Genomic DNA, 27,486 nt, shown 5'->3' with positions numbered 1-27,486 from the left:
GCTTTGGAATGCAGTTATACACATTCTGTCAACCTCAAGACCCAAACTAGCAAAAGAGCTTTGGTATACAGTTCTTCCACTAGAAATCTCTGTAAACTATCACTTGCTGAGTTTGGCTTTTTTAATAACTCTGTTAAAAAACCCTCTGTTTTGGTTCTCTTTTGTTTTAATAACTCTGGAAAGATCTTATGAAACTACTAACTCAACTCATTGTACAAATACACAGGATCTCAGCATTCTACTTAGGAATGTACAAAGACTACAAATGTTACATGTGTAAGTATTAAACTGCTTTTGAACACAGATTTTTTTTTTTTAATTTTTTTAAACCAAACAAAAGCATGCCTCAAACAATGCCTTACTCTCCAAGCCAGAGCCTAAAATGCCCAAGTGTAGCAGTGAAAAAACCTGTTGTCTAAAAGGTTTGATGGGTTAGTCCAGTCAGCTTGAAATTTAAGGTCCACAAGAGAACAGAAAAATATCCCTTATTCAACAGTGTACATTCATTAAGACCAAATACCACTGATCAAACTAAAATTGCTTCAGGAAGTCCCAAGGGATTTTGTACTAAGTGCCAATGTTGCCCTGATTTAAATTAGTCACTTACTGAAAGATGAGAGTATCTAAGAGAACTCATAGCTTGCCTTTTTGACAACATTTCCATCTTTGCAGCTTAGTAGTTCTAAAACAAGCTCATTTTTTTCAGAATGTTTTTACTACAGGTATAAATAAAATTGTTATTGGCTATCAACCAACTGCACATAACTTGAGCTGTTAATTCTTTAACAGATAAAGAAACGTTGTTGCACAATAGAAAGGAACCGTCATCATCTAGTCCAGTATTTTAAACATTAGTAAATCTCCTACAGATTCTCACTGTATACGATCACTTGCTGTAATTGAACACAGATTCTTGGACTTAGCTGCCTAGCTTACCGTGTTCAGAGCCTCAAAACACGTCAGAACTACAAATAAATTATAATGAATATACTTCCCTGAAAAAGATTATCCTAAGGTGTAAACTATATTTAGAATATATCTAAAGAAATACAACTTCTGTCTTTCGAAAATAACTAGAAGAGATGATCAAATCCATATTATCAACATCACAACTTATCTACCAGGCTTTACGTTTTTAGAATTAAAGGCAGTTTAAACCTTTAAGGCACAGCAATTTTATGCACTGTTTTCCAGACTACACTTAGTCTAAAGATGAATGCAAAACCAATTATGGCAGTTGTCCTTTCCTGATCAAAAAGATGTTCCCACCTTTCAAAACTTATCCTTACTACTCCAACGCTTGAGATCATACTCTCCCCCCACTTTTTTTTTTTTTAAAAGTTAGAAGTATTTCTGCTCACTACTTAGATGCTTAAATCGGACTACTTTTTTAAAAGAATCCAAAATCTTTCCAAACAATTCTCCCCACGCTGCTTAGTGGTTTGAAACATTTTGTTAAAAGCTTCTCTATATCATTTCTGAACTAATAATACTCAAGGCATAAATGTAAGGTAAAAATTGCAGTCCAACAACTCTTTTCTTTTAAATTAAGGAGACTGTGTCAAAATGACAATTTCATAGAATTTATTATGACTGCAAAAATTTGTTAGAAACCAGGTAAATATTTCAAGTTCTTATGAAGTCCGTTTCCTTTATTTTCTCCACTTCTTGACAGAATTTCCTCAAATATGCTAACTCTCATTCCTTGCTAAATACTTGACATATAAAGGCCTTGCACTCTGTCCAGTTAGCAGAACACAGAATGACACAGGGAAATCATGCGGGGGGGGGATGGGATCAAGAAAAGCTGAAGCAACAGAAGTCCAAGCTTTGAAGCAACTGATTTCTCTGGAGCGCTTAAGCTTAACAGTCATTTTGAGTTACATTCAGAATGGCTCTGCATCAGTTCAGACTACAAACTCTCCACTTGTTTTTGGTGTGTGCAGTATTTGTTAAATATGACAATATAGCTCAAATACATTTCTGCTAAGAAGTTATGTTGATAAGTTAAAGTAATAACTCGATTACTTTACAAAGCCACATCGTTACTAGCAAATAGTGCTTCCTAAGTCATTCTCAGTTAATCCAGTCACTCTGATCAGAAGTTATTTGACAACTTTTCTATTAATCTTAACATTCCCTTATGAAATCATAAAATACACTGCAGTTCCATATGTTTTTCACCTATTCGCTGATTGAGAGAGGAGCCACCAAGAAGCTGGGAACACTAACCAGTAACCACTGTGTGCACACCTGACTGCTGTCAGTGAAGGTAACTGCTCCTGGCTCTCTCCCAGAGCCTATTAACAGCTCCTGTACTCTACTCAGACATAGGAAGATAATAGGTATTTATCTTCACTAGTGTCATCTAGGAAGCCTGGGATGTAAGCCAAGTTCTGGGAAACGTCCCTAGAGTTAGCATTTGAAGTGACCATTAGCTCTCTCTAATCTCAACAGAAACTACAAATACGCAAGCCATTTCAATTTAGATCCCACTTAAACAAGACGGAAAGACGCCACACACAATGCCCATGCATGCAGAGATAAGGCCTTCAGGCTACAATACAAGTTCTTATATATATTTAAAAATTAAGGTTTGTTATATCAGCTATCCAGATTACTGGGACACTGACACAAACACAAAAAAATTTCTAAGTTTACCTCATTTGCTTAAGTAAGAGTGCAATAAGAGATATCTAGACAAAGAACATGAGTGATTTTCACAGCTGTTCCACACAAATGAAAAATTAAATGATAAAATATCTACAGTGTCATTTCTAGCATTAAAATAAGTTTGAGAATTTTTGATACTAAAGTGGCAAAACTAACAGTTGTCCACAGCAACCAGGTTACAGTGGCAGCATGTACGTTTCCATGTCACTGTTGTATTTTACACTAAATTAGTGTTAAGAAAATTTATGCATGGTTTAGCTGTGGGATTTTTGCTGTTATACACTCTCAGAAGATTCCTGATCTCCTCGAATCTACATATTACTTCTCATTTATACCTAATGCTACTTATTTGGGTATGAACTACTTTCTAATAAAAGCACATCTAATCAGTCCTTTCAGTATCCACTACAGCATGTTAAAAAGCCAGTGGGTGTCTCAGATATTCAAATAAACCAAAACCAACAAGAAAAACAGAAGTGGCATCTATCTCCTATGTGACAGTGCTGGAGTCCTGTATTAGTAATTCTCATCAAATAGTCATAAGAAAGGAAATTAAATATTTTACCTCTACAGATTATACACAACATGCTTGGGTGCCCGGAAGGTTTCCGGATCCATGTTGAGAAAATTTGGTCAGTCACACTTTTTTCATAAAAATGCTCAGGCTCAGGCAGTCTGTGGCCAAAGCTGTGGTTTATGTCATTGAGACCTTGTTACAGTCTCAAGATGGTGGCTTCATGCTGGTTCTGACCCGCAAAGTCCCAAACGTCTTGGCACTCAAATTTAAAATTACTTTCATGGAACTCTGGTGAACAGTCCTGTAGACTGCCAACATCACATTTTTCAATATGAACACAGAAAAGTACCATCAGGACAGCAATACCATAGTATAAAGTTAAACCACTGGTCTCAGCACCTGGAACAAAGACATCTAAGAAGGCTACATGACTTATTATCCATCTACAAAGGGACCACCTCTTCATGAAGCACAGTTAAACTTGGATCTAGTGATCAAAATATTCTAGTCCAGGCCTGAAACAAATCAAGAAAGGGTACAAGTTAACTCAGCCAGCTTTCTCTTCAGTAAACCCTTTCCTTCTTTGAATACTGTTGCTATAACTGATAGCTCCAACAAATGGGTTAATAAACTGCATCACCGTAAGTGGGTGACAGCGCTTCAGTACTCTTCTGATGAGATTACAGAAGTTTAAAGAATCGTAACAACAAGGCTTTCAAAACCTCTGCTCCTCTCCAGTGATGCTACTTCACAGTATTATCCTAGCAACATCTGTAACAGCAAGACAAACTGTTCCAAGAACTCAGTTATTTTCATGCCTGGGTTGCTTCTGCAATAACCTGTGCGAACATAAGAACAGTACTATAAAAAAGGCAAATTTTCAATATCAACCCTGAACTTCAGTCAATTCTACCAAAACTGAGCTATACCTGGATCACTAGAATAACTGAGAAGACTGAAGAGACCAGGAGGCCACTACACATAGCTGTCATCAGACCTTAGAACAGCCTTAACCAGTGATAAAATATTTTACATTAGAAGAAACAGTTTGAAAGCCTGCTTCAAATGTCAGTTTCTCTGATATTAACAACACTGCAGAACAAGTAATAAATATACAAGGGCAAGCCTTTCATTCTTAGCCAAGCTAACTTTCCTTTAACTGTTTCTGCTTAAGGGAAGAAGTTGCATTCAACCTTTTGGATAAGTAAAGAGTTATAAAATCAGTGACTAAATGAAACTGGTTAGGAATTAAGTTTAGTCCTCAATGGAAGTTCTAGATGATTATATGGTTTTTATTCACACATACACACACACTTGGTAAGCATTCAGAATCCAAAGGGATGATTTAAGGCTCTTGCATTCATAGGTATTTTGATCATTTATACTCTGTTACGTTTTTGCAAAAGTGCATTTAAAAAAGTTGTCGGTGTGAAAAGTAACTCACAGCTGTGTTAAATAGAAGTAGTTAAAAAAGCTTGTACAATTAGATGAATAAGTTGTCCCTTCATGAAAACCCAGTACAGCTTTTTCTTTTTGTCAAAAACTTTCACAAAAAAGGGAACAAGTATTACAAGTACCCTTTTTAATATTTTATAAGCAAGACATCAACAATATCACAATGTACTTAGCTGATACAACACTCTCCAAGGTCAGTGGTTGCATTTTGACCTGTAAAGATAGAAGTAAAAACCTAAAGCTCACATTAAGAAAATGCTCGTGGAATACCAGGATAAACTAACCACATGGCTTAAAACATTCTTCCTGACACACAAAAATTCAGAGTTGTAACCAGGCCTGAATTTGACCCAACATATAGCGGCATGATGGCTGTCAGAGTTTTTGTTTTCATGCTCAAGAAGGTTATGACAGCATTTCTACTGAATAACATGGATTTCTTACCTTCAACCCGTGATTCCAAGTACTTATCCAACTCGGCATCTTTTTTCACCGCCTCATCTGAGACCTTAGGAGCATTTGAAAAACAAACTAGTACGATACTCATGTTATCACGACTCCCCTATATGACAAAGAATAAAGAAGAGTTAGGATCTTTAGTCTTATTTTTCATTTTTCTATTCTAGTCACATTTTTACTTGTTCCAAAGTACTATAGATATACCCGGGAAAAAAGAAACCTTGCAATAAAACTGTATTTTGATTAATAAGAAACTCTAAGTTTCCCAACTAAACTACTCACTAAAATTAATTTTACTGATTTTTATTATCCCTTCTTAGTCTTAAAGTTTAAAGTAGTTAATGGACTTATTTACATGTCAACTGTTTAAAAATAGTATCAAGAAAACAGGTCAGAAATTAGACAGTCATTTAATGTTACCTTAAGCCAAGCTGAAAAATAACTGATGTTGCAAAATGTAATGCAGAATACTTATCCTAGACTACTAGAATAGCTAGCTCCAGCTACTAATTTATTTCCGTTTGAGAGCATTCATGTAAGACATTACATTCATTACAAGTCTGTTTATGAGAATGCACCTGTGTCATACATAGTGCCTTGAAGAAAGGAAGTACAAAATATGAGTTCATTTAGTATAGCCAAGCTGACCTTAGAGATTATCATGTGCTCAGCAGTATCAGCCAACCGCTTTTTCAGATACTAATTTTAATGCCAGTTCTTCACTAGTAAGCTCTGATACCACTTTCCTGCTCATATTTAATTTTCAAAATTATAATCCACAGCCAAATTTAGAAATACAGTGTCTACGTATCTTACAAGGAGATGCAGCAGAACCATAATTTAAACTCCTCGTTTGAAATCAAGATATTAACTTTTTTGGGGTAGAAATTTAAGTGCCATTAGTCACTGCATATTGTTTCTGTGTAAACCCAACCTACTGGATAGTTCCTAATCACCTGTCACAACAACTCCTTCTCCTGAAGAAATTAAGTACGAACTTATTCTAATGTTAGATTCCTTCAGAAGTACTCAGGAGTTATTCTACATTTCCTTTCAGGCCAAGCATATGGGGACACCTATCTTTTACAGCAGTTAATATTACGTGGTGCACTTCACATCCTGAAGACAGAGGACAACATTCTAATATCGTTACAAACTGCAGAGATCCAGGATCTGACTTTATAAAATAAACACGAGGTCAGGGCTCATTTTTACTGAAAGTATACTACGGTGACCATCCTTTAACAAGGCTGGTCAAGTGCTTGGTCAGAAAAGCCATGGCATTTAAACATATAATACAACGTATGGTACGTGCTGGAATACAACCCTATTTCTGAAAAGAATTACTTACCCTTTAGTGTTAGAATTCTGAATTTTAATATTTTCCTCAAAATTGCATGTTTGGTCTGTAACCTAATGAAGGAACTCTGTTTGCACTAGTAGCAGTTGCACTTTTCAGGGAATGCTGGAAACGGTATACCTACGAAACATTTGTACACCGACCTGTAGTTGCTCCGAACAAATGCTAAATTTGCGGAGTGCAAGCAAGCTCAGATGCAATAGTGCTTCTCCATCTAAGCTACAACAATGAGTTGAGGACACCACTTCAGATGACGGACAAACCATACCTTGAAGAGGAGATGGTGCAAACACTGGTTTTATGTAAAGGATACGAACACTGCCCAACTTGAAAGAACAAAAAAACCCCAAAATACCTTGCACAGAATTTATTCATTTTAAAAATTTTGTATTTGGAAACAAAGGTCAGAGCTGGAACTATGTGAGAAAACAATAAACCTTTATTTTTGCAATTGCTATCATCTCTCCAGGCACAAAGGATGAGGCTGTATATTCTTCAGCAAGGACATATAGTCAAATGGGTACAGAAGTTTGAGGGAAGGAAGAGGGAGAAGAGGAAGAGCAGGCCAGGAACTGCTGTTAACACTGTACCCATCTAAACAGAATATAATTTTAGAACAGCTGCTTGGAGAAAACAGTTACATACCTTATGTAAACAAGTGTCCACTACCCAATTGCACACTTTTTCCAGGTCATCTGATACTTCAAGTCTAGACTTAACAAATTCACAGAGCTCTTCATTGCTCATTACATCCCAGATTCCATCACAAGCCAAGATGATAAACTCATCTTCTTCTGCCCTTAAGATTTCACAAACCTCAGGCTCTGGAGAAACAAGTTGTTCTGTAGGGCCTTTACCGTCAACACATTTGTAGTCATAGTCCCCCAGAGCTCGAGAAACTGCCAATGAACCATTAACACGCTGAATCATTACACTGCCTCCTGCATTCTGGATTCGCTCTTTCTCCCTTGGGTTGCAAGGTTTGTGATCCTGTGTTGAAAAACAGACTTGTCCATTCCTATAGAGAACAGCACGTGAATCACCACAATTGATAAAGTATACATGCTCAGGTGAAATCATAACTCCCACTGCTGTTGAGCCACTTCTGTCCATCCCATTTCTGAGGTCTGAGAAATTGCGCATATACTCATCAATTTTCAAAAAGCCAGTTCTGATTCCACTCTTGACGTTTTCCACTGAAGGTTCAAGAGCAGATCCAGGTTTTTCTGTCGCCCTAAAGTCTTCATTGTTAGTGATGTGTTCTAATAAGTGCGTGGAGCAATAATTTGCAACACGAGATCCTGCGTGACCATCATAGACAGCAAAAAAGGACCAGTCCTCTAAGCCATGGGGAATACCTACAACAGCTGTGTGAGCATCTTCCATTTCCACTCTCCATCCCTGCATACTGCTGAGGCCATAACGCAAGCCATTCCCTGCACCATGAGCATTATGTTTTTCAGTTTTTGGTTTATCCAAAAATGCACCCATGTTTATGCAATATTGAATCTGGAAAACAGAGAAGAAAAATCTTATTTATAAAACAACCACTCCGTATAAACTTTGTTCTCCCCTTCCTGTGTTTCTTCTTTATAAAACAAGTGACAAAGCATGCACATGTGCAAAAGTCAACAACTATAACAGGGGGAAAGAGAGTAATAAATGACATGAATGAAGTGTGAACTTACAGACCCTTGTTTGCTTTTTTTTGGTGGGGTGTTGTGTCTTTTGAAGAGCTACTTCATCAAAATTAAAAGCTCTCCATATGAAGGCAGAGTAGTTCACATACCTTTGCAGCCATGCCAATTTTGTCATTCTCTGCAGAAACTAATTCATGCTGGAAAAACAACAACCATATCACTTCTAGTCTTTTTCCGGTTTTATTGTGGCATGAAAAGCTAATACTTCATAAATAACAACTGACTGGTCTCACTAGCTTTGCATGTACTGTGCTACTTCTGTATTCTTGTAAAGCATGGCAAAAGGGACAACAGGAGAATGCAGACCATCTGCCAATGGAAACAAGAAGGCAAATCCCACTTCAGTCCAAGAAAACTTCACAGGATTCTCTTAATAAATTATACGTAGTCCTTTGTAAAACAACGTTTCCATTTTTACCATCCCTAAAAGACATTCATGTGCTTACATGTGATTTTAAGTTCAAAGATACATTGATCTTGATTTTAAAAGGTATCCAGTTACACGAGATATGAGCTATCTAAAGGAAGAAAATAATCCACAGAAAGTTACAAAGTTCTTCAATATTTGGAGACATACTTCAAAATATATGAGAAAGAACCATCTCCACTGAGCAAGCTTGCAGGTAAAATGTGAGTAATCTATGTTGAAGCTTTAAAGGACTTCTGACTTCCTCTCTGTATTGGGTTTGCACAGCAAGGTTTTGGTAGCAGGGGGGAGGCTACAGGAGTGGCTTCTGTGAGAAGCTGCTAGAAGCTTCCCCTATGTCCAACAGAGCCAATGCCAGCTGGCTTCAAGATGGACGGCCGCTGGCCAAGGCTGAGCCCATCAGTGATGGTAGTAGCACCTCTGGGAATAAAGTATTTGGGGGGGGGGGACCCTGCGCAATTGCAGCCAAAGAGAGGAGAGAGAATATGTGAGAGGAACAACTCTGCAGACACCAAGGTCAGTGAAGAAGGAGGGGGAGGAGGGGCTCCAGGCACCCAAGCAGAGATTCCCCTGCAGCCCGTGGTGAAGACCATGGTGAGGCAGGCTGTCCCCCTGCAGCCCATGGATGTCCACGGTGGAGCAGATATCCACCTGCAGCCCATGGAAGACCCCATGCTAGAGCAGATGGATGCCCAAAGGAGGCTGTGACCCCGTGGGAAGCCCACACTGGAGCAGGCTCCTGGCAGGACCTGTGGACCCGTGGAGAGAGGAACCCACGCTGGAGCAGGTTTTCTGGCAGGACTTGTGACCCCGTGGGGGACCCACACTAGAGCAGTCTGTTCCTGAAGGACTGCATCCCATGGGAAGGACCCACACTGGAGCAGCTTGTGAAGAACTGTAGCCTGTGGGAAGGACCCACGTTGGAGAAGTTAGTGCAGGACCATCTCCCATGGGAGGGACCCCACGCTGGAGCAGAAGAGTGTGAGGAGTCCTCCCCCTGAGGAGGGGGGAGTAGCAGAAACAATGCATGATGAACTGACCACAACCCCCATTCCCTGTTCCCCTGCGTCGCTGGGTGGGGAGGAGGTAGAGAATTCGGGAGTAAAGTTAAGCCTGGGAAAAAGGGAGTGGTGGGGAGAAGGTGTTTTTAAGATTTGGTTTTATTTCTCATTATCCTACTCTGATTTGACTGGTAATAAATGAAATTATTTCCCCCCCCCCCCCAAGTGGAGTCTGTTTTGCCTGTAACAGTAACTGGTCAGTGATCTCCCCTGTCTTTATCTCGACCCGCAAGCCTTTCATTATATTTTCTCTCCCCTGTCCAGTTGAGGAGGAGGAGGAGTGAGAGTGGCTTCGGTGGGCACTTGGCATCCAGCCAGGGTCAACCCACCATACTTTCCTGTACTAGACTCAGTTGTCCTACGTAGACCTGAAAAACTACCTTGCACTTTACGAAGTCAGCAGAGAATACATTCTTTAATCCAAAGATCCCACAGTACTTTTCTGAGCACTTCAGAAACTCAGATACCACAACCTCTGATCATGCTAAAAATGACTGCCCCATGAAACCCTTAGTGACTGGATGTGAAAATTATAGCAACCTTCATCCAAAAAGAATTTGAGAGACTTCTGCCATGACTGATCCTGAGCAGTCAGTCACCAAGCCTCTGACACACTAGTACCCACCAAGCCTGCAGAGTTATAATAATCTAGTTCTGGTTTAAGAGTTTGTTACCAGGTCAGAAAAAGAGATTAAGAAATCCTTACTTCTGCCATTCCCCTCATCTAAACACATTTTCAGCATACACAGCTTACTCTGACAGGACACATGAAAAGAAATAGTACAATGCAAGAAGGAAAAGATTACAGTTAGATTCTGCACCCCACCTCCCTTTTTAGGGTAAAACTTCAGGACTTCCCTCCAGATAATCCAAACTTCACACTACCTCTCTGCTACAGTGACCTCCGTGAAGTGCTGAGGATTCCCACTATTACACAGACCCCAACAGTTTGCTCACTGGTTATGCCACTTTTGAACTGTGTCTCCCACTCTTACTTTAATACAAATTTTGACAAACTTCCCCAAATACTGCAGCAACTCCCATCTGGTTTACTTTTTGGTCTATTTTTACTGTCTGTCTTAATTCAGGTTTAATGGCCTTTGATTCAGGTGCTACTAACATTATGCAAAAGGTGCAATGTGGTTCTTTTTGTAAGAGACTGAACATCATGTAACTTGATGTACTTTTTCTTTTAAAAAAAAGGTAGAGAGAAAGCACCTGGCTAAGTCAAATCAACTGACAAATGCCAGAATTTAAGTAGCTCTTATGTCTGAGTACTATGCTATGTTCTAATTACAAGTCTTCAAATTATCTGTTCTGACATGGAATAAAAAACTAATGAGACTCCAGGTTTAGAAAGATTTGCTAGAGATGATTTCTTAAACAGTCAGCTAGAAACTGAGGTTTTGCATGGACAGTATAAATGCTAACACTGTGCAATTCCCCCCTCTAGTCTGGCTATGAGATACTACCATGATTTTTGATCATTTCTCATTTATTAGGGAACGCTACACTTGCGTAACAGTTAGTTGTCTCTACGTGCCAATCTTCTGCTATCAAGGCTGATGTTACAACACACAAGTCTTGTACTTAGTAAATTGTCTTAAGTAGCTATTAAAAAAAGGAATTGTGTAACACCAAAGAAAAAGTGTCTTGAACCTTTTTTGCTCTCCAAACTGGGCATTCCATGTACAAGGTACACATCCTCAGCTGCCGAATCTATAGTAAAACCAAATTAAGACGACATGCTCAAAGGTTGTTGCCAATTTGATTTTACTCCATATAAACATAAAAATAGTCCTCAAACTGGATTTTATAAAGCAAAACCAGACATAGTAGTTTCGCAGATAAGGGCACATCTAATACAAAAAAGCAAGTTACAGAATGACTTCAAACCCGCATCTAATGTTCTCAAAATACTTTCGGTACTTTTAACAACTTGAAAAGTCATTAAGCCCTTTCAAACACATACTACCCATCCTAAACTTCCTCCACCTTCCCAATCAGTTCAATTTTATGATATTATCGAAAGAATTCCACACACAACAAACCACAAATATTTTCTTTATTCTTTATCTCTATAGTCACCATGCACCGGCCTCTAATTATATTACCGGGATAGCAAAGATGAAGATAAAACGACTACACAACCTTATGTTATTCATTGTAAGCTTTACACTTTATGTAATTTGCAAGTGAAAGTAATAAGTTACATTCTGCTCACAATTATTTGCATCATTATTTTTCCTTCTTTATCTGAAAAGAATATTTGCAACACTGCAAATCAGTGGAAGCAACACACAGCAACAGAAATTAGGTCTTCATTACTTAGTGAGATACACAGCCAAAATGCTTTTCACAACCCTTTCTCTTGAAAGATCTGATTTTGCTTTGAAAAAACAAAAAAGAATCAAATGGTGTCATAAAAGCAAAGCAAGGCAGTGCTACACACCACCACAAACAAGTGCTCTCAGTAACTGATGTTCTCAGTTAAGAGCTGAACAAGTTCCACATAGTTTAATAGTTCAACTAACATCAGTAAAGGAAATTTGTGAAAGGATTTTAATAGCTGATGACCACTCAATCACAAGTTACACACAATATAAAGCTATTTTAAAATAAGGACATAAAACCATTCTTACCAGTAAAATGTAATACAGGACTGAAATGCTGCCAAAATGACAGAAGTCCTCCAACACTTCAGACCTTGTATGAGATTCCTTTAATTGAGCTAAGTATGTCCTTATGGTCTTAAAAATCAAAAGCGTGGAAGAAATCATATGACTGAGTAACAAAAAAGATCAAAACCTATCTAATTGCAAAAGCCAGTGAGCTCAGTATCGAGTCTTGTGTTTTATGTATATAAAATAAAAAATACTGTTTAAAAAAAAACACTAAAAGCATATGTTCCACATCTCAGCTTTACCAATTTCATAAGTAGCTTCACTTCTTACAGCACAGAAGGAGTGAGAAACTGAAAAGGAAGATTATATTATTCAAGTTTATATTCTTGATATTCTATCCTATTTAATATTACAAATCTATAATAAAGGTTGCAGAGATTTACTTGCAATCAGTAAGAAAACAGTAAGTTTAGGAATCAACTTACGGCTGGTCCTATAAAAGACATCAAACACGAAGAAGAAATCTTTCTATCACTGTGTATGTTATGTAGACTATAAAAGGCAGCAACTGATCTGAAGACCAGCTGAAAAAGTCAAGCCATTTCAGTGAGCATGGAAGAAACAGTGATTTCATCGACTCATTGAAACTCAGGTTTTCAATCAAAATTATCAGTGATTTTAAGGCACAAAGATGACTTAAAATGGATGAACACCTGTTCTGTTAAAAACTTCATTTAACAGTAACAACTTTTAGCATTTTAAAAATACTAGGAAGTTACAGAAAATAACAAGCAAATGACATGGCATACAGGTGAGTACAGTATATTCCTATCAGGTGTTATGCACAAATGTAATTTGAACTTCACATCTATAGTGCCAACATACACAACTATCTCTAGCAGTAAACTCAGCTGTGTATTTACCTATGTACAAATTAAGTAAATCAGAAATATTTTAATGAAATTTGTGGTATCATACCAAATTTTACTTTTTTAACAAAGAAGCTTTTAAAAAAAACCAACAAAATCACAACACAACAAACAAACTACTACTTGTTTTCTCCAAAATGAAAGGTTACAAAAAGAAAACAGTTCCACTGGAAAAACAGTACCCTGGTACTCACATCTAGTTTTGTCCCTCTTTTAACATCTCAGGCTAGATCAGTAAACAGACCTGAGTACCTAAAAAAAGGGACTCAGCCAAACTGACCTGCAAAAATCCTACAGAAGGCAAAGCCTATCATAGGTCTAACCTGGTGCTTCCATCTCTTATTTTAAGCATACCAGGCTAGATACAAGCCAATCCTGACACAAGCACCTAGATAACATTTAAGTCAGGTCAGAATTCACTAGTTACAGAATCATAGAACGATTCATGTTGGAAGAGACTGCTAGAGCCTATCTAGTCCAAACCCCTATTCAAAGTTCAATCAATATGACAGCTAACACCAAAGTGGCTCAGGCTGTTCAGATCCTTGTCAAGTTTTGAACATTTCCAAGGATGGAGACACCATAGCCTCTGAGCAATCAGTTCATGTCTGACTATGTTCATAATGAAAACAGAACTCCCATCAGTGCAACTCGTGTCCTTTGCCTCTTAGTCTTTCATTGTACATCTCTGGGAAGAGCATAGCTCTACCTTCTCTATACCCTCCCATTACACAGTTGGAAGACAGCAACTGGATCCACCCCTTGGCCTTTTCTCCTCCAGACTGAAGAAACTCAGCTCTCACCTCTCCTCATACACCACATGTTCCAGCCCCTAAGTAACAGTGTGGTCCTCTGCTCAACTTGCTCCACTATGTCTATGCCTTTCTTGTACTGGGGGGCCAACACGCCACACTGTATTCCAGATGCAGCCTCATCAGTTTCAAATAGAGGGAAATAATCACTTCTACCAACATCCTGGATAAACCTTTTCTAATACGGCCCAAACCTGCACCACTACAGACACACCGCTCCCTAATGTTCAACTCACTTGTCCTGGTTGTCCACCAGGACCCCATGGTTCTTTTTCTGCAAAGCTCATTCCTAGATAGTCATCACCCAGCCTGTATTGAGGGACAAGGTTACTCTATTCCAGGTACATGACTTGATTAAACTTCCTGAGGTTACCATCAGACCGTCTGTCCAACCTGTCAAAATCTTTCTATCCACTGTTAGGGCCTACCCTTTGGCTTATTGACTACTCCCCCCAACATGGTATCAAATGTGCTAAGAGTGAATACTCTTTCACTGTCCAAGTTGTTAACGAAGACTTCATTATGCTTCCTCTCAACAGTCAAAACCTCTCAACACTTCTTGAGGGATTTCAGGCACTAAGCCCCTAACATCTTTGTAGAGCAAGATTCAGCCTTAAGAGAAAACACAGCCAGCAGAGGAACAGATGAAGTGCCCACCTTCAGCTAGTAATTCAGTCATGGTTTTAACCAATATATGTACGCTCAAAAATTCAGTACCCCTTCAGCCTTTGAGATTTAATTTCCAAAGATCCCATTTTTAAATGAAATTTAATTGTGTAACACATTAGTTTGAGAAAACAATTTAATTTCCTTCTGGTGAAAATGTTTACCCACATAAAATTATTAGCTGAAACTTTCAAAATCTGGAAGACCATGTCTACTGTAATCCCCAAAACTTTCTTGGAAATGGAGAAGGCCTTAGTTCTCATCCATGCTCCAGAGACTATTCTTTAAAACAGTATATATTCTTCAGATCAAGAATGGAAACCTAGGATTCCCTTCTTCCAGTAGTCTTCCCAACTCTGGCAAAAATAAAAGAATAAGAATAATAATTAAAAAAAAAGAAAAAAATCAATCACCTGGTAAGTGCCAGTAACCATCCAGGCTCAAAGGCTTTTGGAAGGCCTTTAGAGGAAGAAAATAACGGCCTTTCCCCCCTCTCTGGCAATGGAAGAAACTGAATCCAAGCAATACGCTGCTAAAGCAGCAGCTCTAGCTACCACTCTACTGTACACTCTCCATCTCTAGTTTTAAATCAATAGCCAAGCCATTTCCAAGAGAGTTCAGGGCGGTGAGTCTCTAACAAAGCTGACATCCCTTTCCCAGGGCAAAAACCTAACCCCATGCTTACTTCCTCAGAAGTCCTAACATAAATCCTTCTCTGAGGTTTCCTACCTGATACAAATCCTGCATGAGGTCCCTATCTCATATACAGGGAATATAAGCAATAATTCAGGCTCAGGAAACCAAAAGACATCTATCCTTTTGAGATATGGAAGTATGAAGACAAAAGCCATGTCCTCTGACATGCAAGAAAAATGTGATCAGTATCCTTTTTCCCCACAGCTACACAGCGAAGACCTTCTTTGGAATTAGATCAGCCATACGGCAAAGGGTCTTAAAATCAGGTCTGTGCGTAAGTTTGAATTTCTCTGTTTAAAAGAAAAACAACCACACCCACTGATTTTCTCCCAAGATCTACTTATAAAGTGGTAAATGGTTCTTGCTCATTTACAGATATCCATGATTTTCTACTACATCATGAAGGGGAAATAGGCAGCTACTTTAAATGAAAAGCATACTCCTTTCCATATAGATTTATATTTAACAGGCAGAAATATTTACTTGCTGGTTGTCATGCAGGCAGCCAAAATGTAATTAGATTATAAAGGTCTAAAAGCCATAATCAAAGTTTTTGTAGATACTATAAAATCATTTTCAGATCACATGTCAGTTTCAAGGAGAACATCAGAACTACACTAATACCTTGATGGCCAACAGTCCCAAAGGCAATAACGTATCTTTTCATATAATGAGAATGGTCCAACATCAATCTTTTGGGCTTAGACCATAAAAGTGTACTGTAAAACGTCTCTTCCTCAGAAGGATTCACTCAACAGGCCAGTCATTTTTAATAAGTCAGTGCTGTGGAAGAGAAACAGTGCCAGAGTTTCCTGTTACAAAACACATGTGCTCCTGCTATAAAAAAAAGAATGATGTTTCAACAGAGAAAATGTTGCACTAGATATTAAAGATGTAAGTGACAAATAAATAATCAAAATATCTGTGACAAACAATTTCAAAGCTTATTGAAAGTGCAGGAAGAAATAACTTTTCTGGTTTAAGTAAAAAATTCAAACTTAGCCCTGGTAGAAAGCTCCTCTGTCTCTATCTTGCACACTCTCTCTCTAGTGTGTATGTATGTGCATACGCACACTCTACACATTACATGTGTCTACACACACTGTAGATAGTTTTGACATTCATAAAGATTTCCTGTACTCTTCAATTTACACAGGAAAGAGTGACAGAATATTGTAAGTAATCTTTTAATAATCTTGTGTTTACTTACAATATACTATCATTATACTATCACCATATTTACATTATATTATCTATTTATACTTTATGTATACTAAATACACATTCATTTGATAAGTGAAACCAGCTTTAAAGATCTTTATTTTTGATCCCAGAAAACTTGGGATCACTTTTCACTTACTGACCTTAAAAATGCTGGCACTGCATAAATTTACATTAGGCAAATAGTTATTGAAGTTTTGAGCAAGAGCTCTACTTGAAGCTTGGCTGTAACAGCTACTTTAACTACGTAGCCACAAGTACTGGCAGAGTCAAACAGCAATTATTGGAATCTAAGAACGAGATCTGAATATTTTACTTCCACTTAAAAATGAACTACATAAAAGGACAGTGATTATCATTCATGTCCACTCACTATGGGGTTTATTTGTTTTGACGTGTTCTTTTTTGGTTTTAAATAATCTGTGGCCATGGGAGTCACCATTAGAAAGGATCTCAGCTGACCAAAGACACTGACACAAAGAAATTAAGTATCACTATAAACCTTTAATATAGAGCCTACTGGCAAAAACTTTTCCTGCCAGGATGACACGAAAGAAGCCAAATAGGCTTTTAAACCAGGAATTTCAAAAATTTTGCAAGTTACCCCCATCACCAGGTAGAATACATGCCTAGGAGCTACAGCTGTAACTCTGAAATAAATTTCTGCATCTCTATTGTTACAACAGCTGGGGGAAGGGAACAATATCAAAACCAAACAAAACACACAACACCCCCTTCCACCACACTACTTTTACACCAGCAAGTTAAAAAGGAGGTGAAGATCTGAGAATGTGCTTCAGCTACTTTAAACTGGTCTGGAGGTACAAAACAATCACAGGCGTAATTTAACACTGTGGATTCACATCTATTTTCAATGTCAGTAGCAATAGCTGAAAACACTATCGCTTCTGCTCTGCCTCAGCTACTCACCACTACATGGTGCCAGCTATTTCTTTTCTTTCAGAACAGCTGGCTGAGACATTTTTGCCCTTACTCTTTGAACTGTTTCACTGAAAAGGTGCAAAGTTAGCTTTAGCATTTTGAAACTTTGTGACTTTGACTGCAGTGGGTTTAGAAGCCAGCAGCTTAAGACAGCAGATCCAAGGTGGCAGTAACCTTCAACAGGGAAGACAGTAGGAAAAAATAGAAAGGAGCACCAGGAGCTAGGTTAAGAGCTATAACCTTTTTAGCTATGTTGTTAACACCAGAAAAACATACATGCTCGTGGTCTTTTCAGAGGTTTATTTTATATTCTGCTTTCTTGCACCTTATTAAAACATGGATGAAGCTAGGTAACTGCAGATCTTCAAGCTCAGCTTATATGGCAACCATCTGTCTCATGTAGAAATTGCACATTTCTATGCCGCGGCTTCTTATTTTTCTGGAATGCAGTTTGGTAGGTACAAGTTAGAGATCATACCTCAGATATTCAAGCTGAACTGCACAAAAAACTTGAAAGTGGACTCTGAATCTAGCTTTGTAATCACAGCATATAGTACAAAGCCATCAGTGCCCAGGTTGATGCATTTTTACAGTCACCAAACCTTTATCATGCAGCGTCACCCTTACATAAGTTGCAGAAGTCAACTTCACACAGTTTTGTAGCCAAATGAAAGCTTAAAAAAACATGCAGTGCTCTTCCTAGTTAGCTACACATAATTCTGTGCTTGCCAATATGACTTCTGATAGTCAGCAGCCCTTAGTGCACCACAGCTAGGGACTTAACCAAAGAAGAGGAATGCAGTGTCATTCTCAGTAAGAAAGACTCTACTGTAGTCAGTGTCTTAATTACGTCACTCATCTTAGTCTTCCAGGTAACAACTTCAGGTTTTCTCTACCAAGATTTCCTCCAAACAATATGAAGTCTGGAAAATTCAATCCCCTTTGTTATCTGCAAACAGTTTATCTGAGTTACAGAGTAACTATACAAAAAGTGATACATAAGATACATAAATACTCAGGCTAGTTCATCAAGTACAACAACATTGGGCCCAGACAGGGCAAAGCAAACAGACTATTGCTCCTAGCACCTCCATGAGAACATAATGAAGGCTAAAGTCTTTAAGAGCCAAGATAGCTCTGCATAAGCCAGCATATTCATGCTCTTGTACCATTTTCTTGAAGTAGGAGTTTGGTGCACTGGCACCCAAGTGAAATGGGCCTACTTGGGCCATTAAATCAGATATTACCTGTTCAGGCTTATTAACCCTGAAGTCACATTTTGTCCTTAACTCAAACTCTGCAACTCGGTGTGGTTTTATTATACCACCCGGAAGACTGCACCATGCTCTTGTTTATCCCTACTGACCGTACTATGACAAGATTTATATCCCATGACATTAACTGAAATTCCTTTTGTTTGCCTGTATCTGCTCATACTTCCTGTAGCCAATAAGCATGTTCTCACTTCTTTACCGGGCTATTCAAAACAGATGCACATGTGGCACTTGGATACTACAAAGCATTGACCTAGTATAAAAGTTATCCTTCCCTAATAAAGTTTACAGTTATTTCCATGCAAAATCATTTTTTTGGTTCTCTAAATTTAATAAAAGACCAACTATTTTGAGTTAATTTAGTTTGCTCCTTTTCAATCACCAATCTAACCACCACTAGCCAGGTTTTTATGAGAGAAATAGCACCTAAGATTTTGAAGAAAAAGCACCAATGCTTAGCCAATACACTACCAGTATTAGAATTGAAGAATTTATTTTACTCATTAGCATGAAGCAGTATGTCACTAAAAATGAGTTCTCCCTTATTCTAAATTTAGGCATTTAAGACACCTTTTCTTACCTTTTTCAATGTTTGTTTACTAAAAGCTTCAGACACATTTTTGTGAGAATAGGGCAGCAATGAATCACCAATTCATATAATCAATAAATTGCTCCTAAACAGGTCTGAAAGACCAGAATAAGTGTTCTGCAGCAGGTCTGCAGAACCACAGTAAAACACTAAACCATTCATTTACATAATTGAGGGGTGACTTGTTGATTCACACAAAAATCTGAGGAAGTCAGACACAAGGGTTGGGCTAGACAAGTGCTAGAGGTCCATTCCAACATAAATTAGTCTATGACTTGCACAGTATAAGAGTTGTGCCTTTTTCCAACCTGTTACATCACTACAAATTAAGTACAAACATTCAATCAAGACAACAAAAAAACCCCAAAACACATTTGAATCCTTCTTTCATTGTAGCAGCAGAACAATCAATGCCACCTCCTCGGCACAAACCTGTCACTGACCTATGCATCATCCAACTTCAGAGTAAGACATGTTAGACTGCTTGATACCAACAGTCCAGACTCTTGTCCTGCCACTACTGACATGTAAAGCCTAAGGCAAGCCACTCTTCCTGTTAAAGATACCAAAATGTGAAATCAAGACTGAAAGGCCTTAACTTGATCATAATTCTGCAGATTCAACATACACAATAAAGCTATTTCATGGACAGTCTTCAAAACACATACTCTCTGTTTAAAAAAACAGAAATAAATTCTTCGGAAACATACAAACCAACATATGCAACCTCTATGACAGGTATTTGTGGTGGTGTGGTTTGTTTTGGGTTTTTTTAATTAATACAGTTTTGTAGCATGGAATTTATCTTTTTTTTTTTTTTTAAAAGAAGTCAGAGTAAGAGAACATTGACTTTTAGTTCCCTATAGTGACTGAGTAGTGGGACAGGAGTTATCTCCTCCATTGTCAGATAAAGTTATGATAGAAAACCAGCAACCAAAACATTTTCACTGACTTGGAAGACGACACCAACCTTTGCCCTTGAAAAGGTGATTCAAGAGTTGAAGCTACAGTGGACCGTAGCTTCAGTACAGTACAATTTTTGTAAACAAAATTTAGAGATTTTCTGTAACTGATTAAAAAAGGTGAATTAAGCAGTACTGCTGCTATTAGCACATTTAAGGAAATACAGACCTTGAGGGGAAAAAAGCCACACACAGACAGTAAGCTGATCTCAACACACAGTGGCAAAACACTTCATGACTTTTACTGATTGACACTGCACAGTCTTTTGTGTGAGAAAATACCTTCCTCAAAATCTGGGTCAGCACACATTTAGGTGTTGAAAAATTACAATTTTTTTTCTCCATTTATTAACAGTGCTTTGGACTATAGTGGAGAGAAGCTATACTTTAAGTTATATTTCCTCCCTATTAAAAATAAGATTAAGCAAAATTCAAATGCATTTAAAGAAGAAAACACACAATCTTTTATTCAATCTGTTCTGAAATTTCTGTTAAATTCTTGGTCAATTACAAATTGCAAATTAAAACACAGTCAAAGTAAAAGCAATTAGACCTTCCCATGAATTTCCAAGTGGCAGAATTTGTTCTTACCTGTAATTGCAACCTTGTCAAGGTTCTCGTTCAGTGCTGAAAGAATTAGTTTACATTCCTGCTGCCAAGAAGCACGTAACAGAATGACTTGCAAAACCTTGAGATAACAGTACAGGACACAACATCTGCTTTATTTTGGTATTTCCTGGAAAGAAACAAAGAAAGTAGTTAGCTACTCCAGATGGTTTACAACAGATTTGTACATGATTTTTTTCATGAATACAACTTTTTCCTAAATAGAAGTACTTGAACTAAAGCTACGCCTGGATGTCAAAAGACCTTTCAGTACACTCTCTAAACACCACATTAAAGATCCACGTTAACAAGGAATCAGATTTTTTTTTTTCCTATTTCCTTCACCAGCACAGACTAGAAAAGTCATCTAGGCTATTACCTCGCATTCAAGTTTCTAAGTTCAGTAACAGAAGGAATAGCTTTTGCATGCCTGCTAGCATAACAGTGCTATTTGCTTAATTTTATTCACCTGCTCAAATGACAGAGTATACTCCTTGACTGTTTGACAAGACTTAAACCCACCAAGTGCAGCATGTATAATTTGTAAGCTCTTTATTCTGGTTGCTTAGATGTAAAAATGCACAAGAGTTTAAAACAAAAGCAATAAGCTTCAGTTGCAAAAGTATTTCAGCTCCTCTGAAATAAGAATCATTATGTTGCTTTAAAAGTAGTTTCTATAAAATTAACCATAAATTCAGTTCAAAATGTAAAAGTAGCAGATAACTAACAATTCAGATGTGTGTATCTACAAAAGCATCTAGGCATCTACCTGTTGTTTTGAATGGGATGCAAATGCCCAAATTCCTTCATGGATCAGGGACTACATATTTAATCTTATAAACCACTGCATCTTACAAAAGTTACCATGACAGTACACTGGTAGAAGGAACTATCACAGGAAGAATTCTGGATAACAGCCAGCTTTGTCTGGGGCATGAGGGAAATACAAGCTTTATTGTAACACTGATGATTTTAAACTGATTATAGCACTCTGATGAGCTGAATGAGTGATAAAGGGGACATAGTGCAGACCTTGACTTTAAGCCCACTGATCGAAGAATGACAACATTTCATTATGGCTTGCCTCTTCCAAACACTAAATAGTGCTTTTCAACTACCAAAAAGTGTCATAAGCAAGAAATTGCTCAAAAGAAGGAATACTTTGCTATTGTTGGAAGAATAATTGTAGGCTTCAGTAAGTTTTATGCCTGTAATGTTACACTGCTGCAAGCCTTGTATTTTCCCCAACATTCTCTCCTCTTAGGCACCACAACAGGATGGATGGTTCAAGGAGTCAAACTAACCCAGAAAAAGTCAATTATTTTCTGTCACTTGAGCTCTCCAAACCAGCTTAGGAAATGCAGGATCAGACAAGTGCCAATGCCAGAAATGCAGAAACAGAAGCTGCTGCTGATTCAGATTTGCTCAGAGTATTGTGAAACTACATCTTAAGCAGCATCCACTGAATCATTAATGAACTCTGAAAAAGTATTTGGAAGAACTAGACAGCAAGTATCCTAAATCATTGTATTGGACTACATGGCAAAAGCCCTCCCAAAAATGTTAAAAAGTTTCAGTAAAAAAAGTTGTTTCCACATCCAAGAACTTCAGGAAAAAAAACAAAACACAAGCAGCGCAGATTCACAAAGTTGCACAAAATGGCCTAACTGCCTCTTCTTAAATACACCCGTGACTAAGGCATGAACACAGAATGTGTGACCAGAAAGCAACTCCCTTCAAGCACTGGTCTCCCACCTTCAGAAGACCCCCTTAACTAGGAGGGTACAGGGTGCTTGCACAATGAAGTGCTCAAGAGCCTCAGTTCTTCTAATGCTACTCCAGTAGCCTTTAGAAGTGGCTGACTCACAAAAGCAGACCGGAAGACAAGCCTTATGCTTCCCAGAAGCTAGAGGCTTGACCTCTCCCAAATTCTTCTAACCTACAGAGGATGTGAGAGCATTCATTAGACAAGGCTGACTTTTAGCCTGGAGATAGGCTGCTTACAGTAGGGCAGATTCAAAGATACATATGTTGGGCTAAGGGTATCTTACCCCACCATATGCTCCTATTTACACAAATTCTATCTACACTGATTCTCAGAAGTGAGAAATACAGTATTCAGTTTCACAAAACACAAAAACATCTTAAGATATATGCTCTACAACTGAACATTGCACAAAGAGAGGACACTACTCCTACTTACTTCTGCACAATAGTGACTCTTCCTTCTCCAAATAAGCTGCACATTTTTTTTTTCCCATATGAAAAGACATTTAGATTCATGATACAGCTTTGGGATAACAAGCTATTATATCCGGCCTCCAATAATTTCTGTGCAGAAAATGCTCACATACATAAATGAAATGGTCTTATCCGGATTGCTAATCAGAAATCACATCACAAGAATAAAGCTGAATGCTTCCTATTAAAGGCTTAACAAAATTACAAGATGTATTAAGCATTTTATTTGGGCTCCTTAGATCTCTGGAGTATGTAAATGCTTAATATTTGAGTAAGACTAAGTTCAGTAAACTTTTATAATTTTTGCTACTAAGACATCAGTACCGTACAGTAGAACAGTTTTTAATTGAGCACAACTTAAATATTCCTTGGCTAATAAAGAATTTGATTTTCACCATGTTCACAGTATTTTCTTCAGAAGGTAAAGACTATGCAGCCAAAGCCATCATAAGTAAATCACTGCTAAAGAACTAAACCAAATATTCAAAAGCAAGCACATGAAAAAAAATTATGCAGTCTAGAGAAACTTGAAGAACCCTACCATGTTATTTTACAGAAGGGTAGGCATCAAATGCTGGTCTTCCTGATGATAAAATATATACTTAATAACCCTGGTAGCAAAGCACTAATGATCCTCAATCTGAATCCTAATGTTTAAAATAAAACAAAACCCACTACAACATCCAGTCCTTTGCAAGTTTCCAGACTGTGGTCAGAGAAGCACAAGAAAAACACTGATTTATTCCGCTCCACAACCAGCTATGACTCTGAGCTTTTACCGATAACCAAATCATTGCTGCTTTAAGACAAGTGAACACACACACACCAACCCACTCCCTGAACATCAACAGAAAGAGCTATAATCTAATGTGTCATAATTGACCTTATGATATCACAATACCACCACTGCCTATATCATCCCCCAAAATTGTAAACTGGTTAACACAGAAAATAGTAAAAGATTTTGCAGAAGTAAAAGATACTAGGAGGGAGAAGGAAAAAGAGCAGTAGTGTAAGCTTACCACAGATTAGCTATTATACTGCAACCTCCCAATTGCATGTTCCCAACGTACAGTAAACATAAGGTTAACACCCCTCTCCTAAAAGAGGCATTCATTATGTTACCTGATTTTTCTGGGACCATAAGAGCACATACCAAGGGAGTGCACTAGTTGTACTGCAAGTTGATGCACAGTTCTTCCTTAGCCTACATACATGACAAAGCCCAAACTAAAACAGGAGTTAATTTCTGTGTAATTACTCGAGACAATGTACAACTTTCACCCTAAAGAGAAAGTTGTTCATCCTTTGTAATAAAAGGATAACGAATTCTCTCTGCATTTGCTAAGTGGTTCTTGGTTCTATACAAAAACATTGTGAATCAACCAAGACTGGGCAAAGCCTTGATTTGTGTTTTTGTGAGTGTGGGGGGTTTTGTTGTTTTTTTCCCCCCCTTCAAACGTGGAAGCTGCACTAAAATGTTCATTATTACAACAGTTGAAGGAGAATGAACTAAAGTTTGAAACTAAAAACTCTATGAAGTAATTTAAGTGCTTTATCCTTTTTGAAGCAGTTGATCTAATATTATGGTTTTGTAAAAAGTGCAACAGTATCTTTCCACTGCATTTTAGAAGTAACACCTAGGGCTTCTTAAAAAGCTAAATGCCTTGAAATGAATTTACTTGGGGTTCTGGTGAAAATTTAGTTCAGCAGTTTGAGGTTTGCAGTTCAAACTTTTATTGCCAGTTAGTCATTTGAACTATTCAAGGCTGAATTTCCAACAGGAACACACTATTAGACTAGTATTTCACACTCGTCTAAAAGCTTGATAATACTATGGGCTTAGCATTCTAATTAAGTCCATACTTCTAAATATCACCTCACAAATGGTGGACTTAAGCTACAGCATCGGAAAGCTGCCTTTTGGTACATCTTACAAAAGCTATTATGAAATTTTTTCCTGCAGACCTATCTTTAACGCATATTTATAAGGCACCTCTAATTCCTAAATTCTCTGTAATTCTCTCTTAGGTAAGCTTTAGATCAGTAAATTCGCATTATGACTATGCAGATGTCTTGGCAGCAGTGGTAGCTTAAGCAATATTTGCTCTCAGCAGCTCGTTCCTGTTTCCACACTATGTGGCTGAGCAACAGACATAGATAGTTACACTGGTACAAGTGAATGCCTGAAGCAGAGACTGCTCATCTAGCTGATGAGTAACTCAAACTCTGTTGAATTATACAAACAGAAGATGAAGGAATACCAAAAGCCAGCCGTACTAGAATTCAGAATGCACATATGCAATCTACATTTGCCTACTGGGAGATTGTTGGCAAGCACTTACTCCTCTGTTCTCCTGTAACAGATCAGAGTCATGATTAGCATAACTCAAGCACAGAAATATGGAATCGTCTCTCAGTCACTTATGCTGATTAGAAATAGAGGACAAAGTAGAGAACTTCTACTTTGAACAAACATGTTTATTGGTACTGCTAGGACTTGATAGAGAAGTGCTTGCAAAACTCTTTAACTAGCTTTTATCATTACTTACACTACAGCTATAGTGTAAGTTTTAGATATGCATTATGCCTTCCACAGCAATCTAGGAGTTGCAGATTGAGGAAGTTTTGTTCATATTCTGCATGGGTTTGCGTTTCTTTTTTCTTAATGCAAAGGGCAGAGTCTGCAAACATCTATTTTCCTGATGGGGATTCAAAATCCCAGCTCAGACATACCAGAGTGATATGCATGGGCAACATAAGATCATGTTTACTATTACTGAAGTGCCAATCTTTTGAGCACATTCCTATGGTGTTGCCCCATGAGGTAAATTTATTATCATCTTACTAGCTAGAATACCTAGGTAGCAATAGCTAATGAGTCAGTTTGAAACCATCTGTCCATTTGTTGCCTTTGTGAACATCTGGCCTTCAAATCAATGTTTTTAAAAAAAAATACTCACTCCAGGTGGCTTACTTAGATTTTGTAAATATCCATCTGCTTAAAACAAGCAGAAATCACAGCCTGAGCACTGGTTATATGTTCTGAGAAAGAATCCACCACACCTGTCATCTGACAACATTACAGGGCACATCTATTCAGAAGTCCTCTGGGCCAAAACGGCATGTCCCTAAATCACACCTCACTTCACACAGAAGTGAACTGTCTCATACACTTTACCTACTATAGCAGTGTTAAAAAGCATCCAGAGTTTGTCATTCCTTTCCCCAGGAAAAGAACAATTCAGAAGTAATCTTGCAAATAAAAACTTTCCCTGTTGATTATGCAGAAGAAAGGGCTTAGCCCTTTCTAGCTAAGCCTTTCAAGAAAGCATCTTAAGTGTAAGACCATAAAGAACTCTTACAGAACCAGCTGTCAGGAAAATCAGAGAAAGCAACAGATTTCAGATTGATTAATTCTATAGCAAGTATGTGCATTTGGATAATAAAGAAACTCCATTGTTACAGACTTCAAAACACTGTAGGATAAAGAGGTAAGAAACCTGACGCAACTGTCTACTTTCATTGCTAAGACAGGAAAGATGACTGAGCTCCAAAATTTTAAGATGCTCTAGCTGTAGGATATAGTCAAGAAGTTTGATAGTTTTCAAAGGATTAATATTCTGAGTCTCTCGTAGGAAATGCTCACAAAGGGAAGGAACAGATTCTCTGCAGAAGCCTGTCTTGACTAATTCTTCTCTGAACAGTGTTCAGTGATTTTTAAGCCAGCTAAGAGCTAGAGTTCCCAAAAGTTAATTTTTATTTGGGTGGAGAATCTCACCCTAGCATCTAGTAGCTAGCAATGCATTTAGAACAAGTCAGCTTTTCAATCAAGTCTTGCTACTACCACTGAAGCCAGTAAGTAGTTTTTTTATCCTCAACACCACATCTTATATTTCTGCTGCTCCTGACAAAAAAGGTGAAACCTGGTTTCTACAGCATGTCTTTCTGTACAGATCCTGTATTTAGAGCAAATGTCCCACAAAGGATTCTCAAAGGCACAACAGCATCCCATTTTGTCTATCAGGGGAATTAAGCCATTACAATATATGCATGCCAACTAATCACATTTTTTCCCTATTTACATGTATAATACACACAACCCTAAGTGGGACCACAAGTATATCCAAAATTTAGAAAGAATTTAAACTCCACAAAGTGGAGTGAAAAAACAAGCAAAAAGATCAAAATTACAGTATTTTGGTTAGCACCAGGTACAGAAAATACAGCAAGAATTCCTTAAGGTTGATATGTTTGACAATGACAGAAATC

At 37.9% G+C, this 27,486-nt stretch overlaps 1 protein-coding gene across 8 annotated transcripts in view; it reads right to left on the bottom strand.

Annotated features, from left to right (window-relative positions):
* The window catches only part of PPM1B (protein phosphatase, Mg2+/Mn2+ dependent 1B), a 76,481-nt gene that overhangs the window by 30,612 nt on the left and 18,383 nt on the right, over positions 1-27,486 (bottom strand). For 7 of the 8 annotated variants that reach the window (XM_050894788.1, XM_050894790.1, XM_050894784.1 and 4 more), the window contains 3 exons: positions 20,959-21,103; positions 7,110-7,973; positions 5,090-5,207 (listed from right to left, as the gene is read on the bottom strand). In XM_050894788.1, the coding sequence (XP_050750745.1) occupies positions 5,090-5,207; positions 7,110-7,955 (964 nt within the window). In that variant the 5' untranslated portion in view covers positions 7,956-7,973; positions 20,959-21,103. Of the gene's footprint in view, positions 1-4,772; positions 4,859-5,089; positions 5,208-7,109; positions 7,974-20,958; positions 21,104-27,486 lie in introns of those variants that run through there. The other variant, XM_050894791.1, reaches the window with a different exon arrangement.

Source organism: Gymnogyps californianus, chromosome 3, assembly GCF_018139145.2.
Source record: "Gymnogyps californianus isolate 813 chromosome 3, ASM1813914v2, whole genome shotgun sequence".
Classification (NCBI taxonomy): Eukaryota; Metazoa; Chordata; class Aves; order Accipitriformes; family Cathartidae; genus Gymnogyps; species Gymnogyps californianus.
This window is presented reverse-complemented; position numbering and strand designations above follow the sequence as displayed.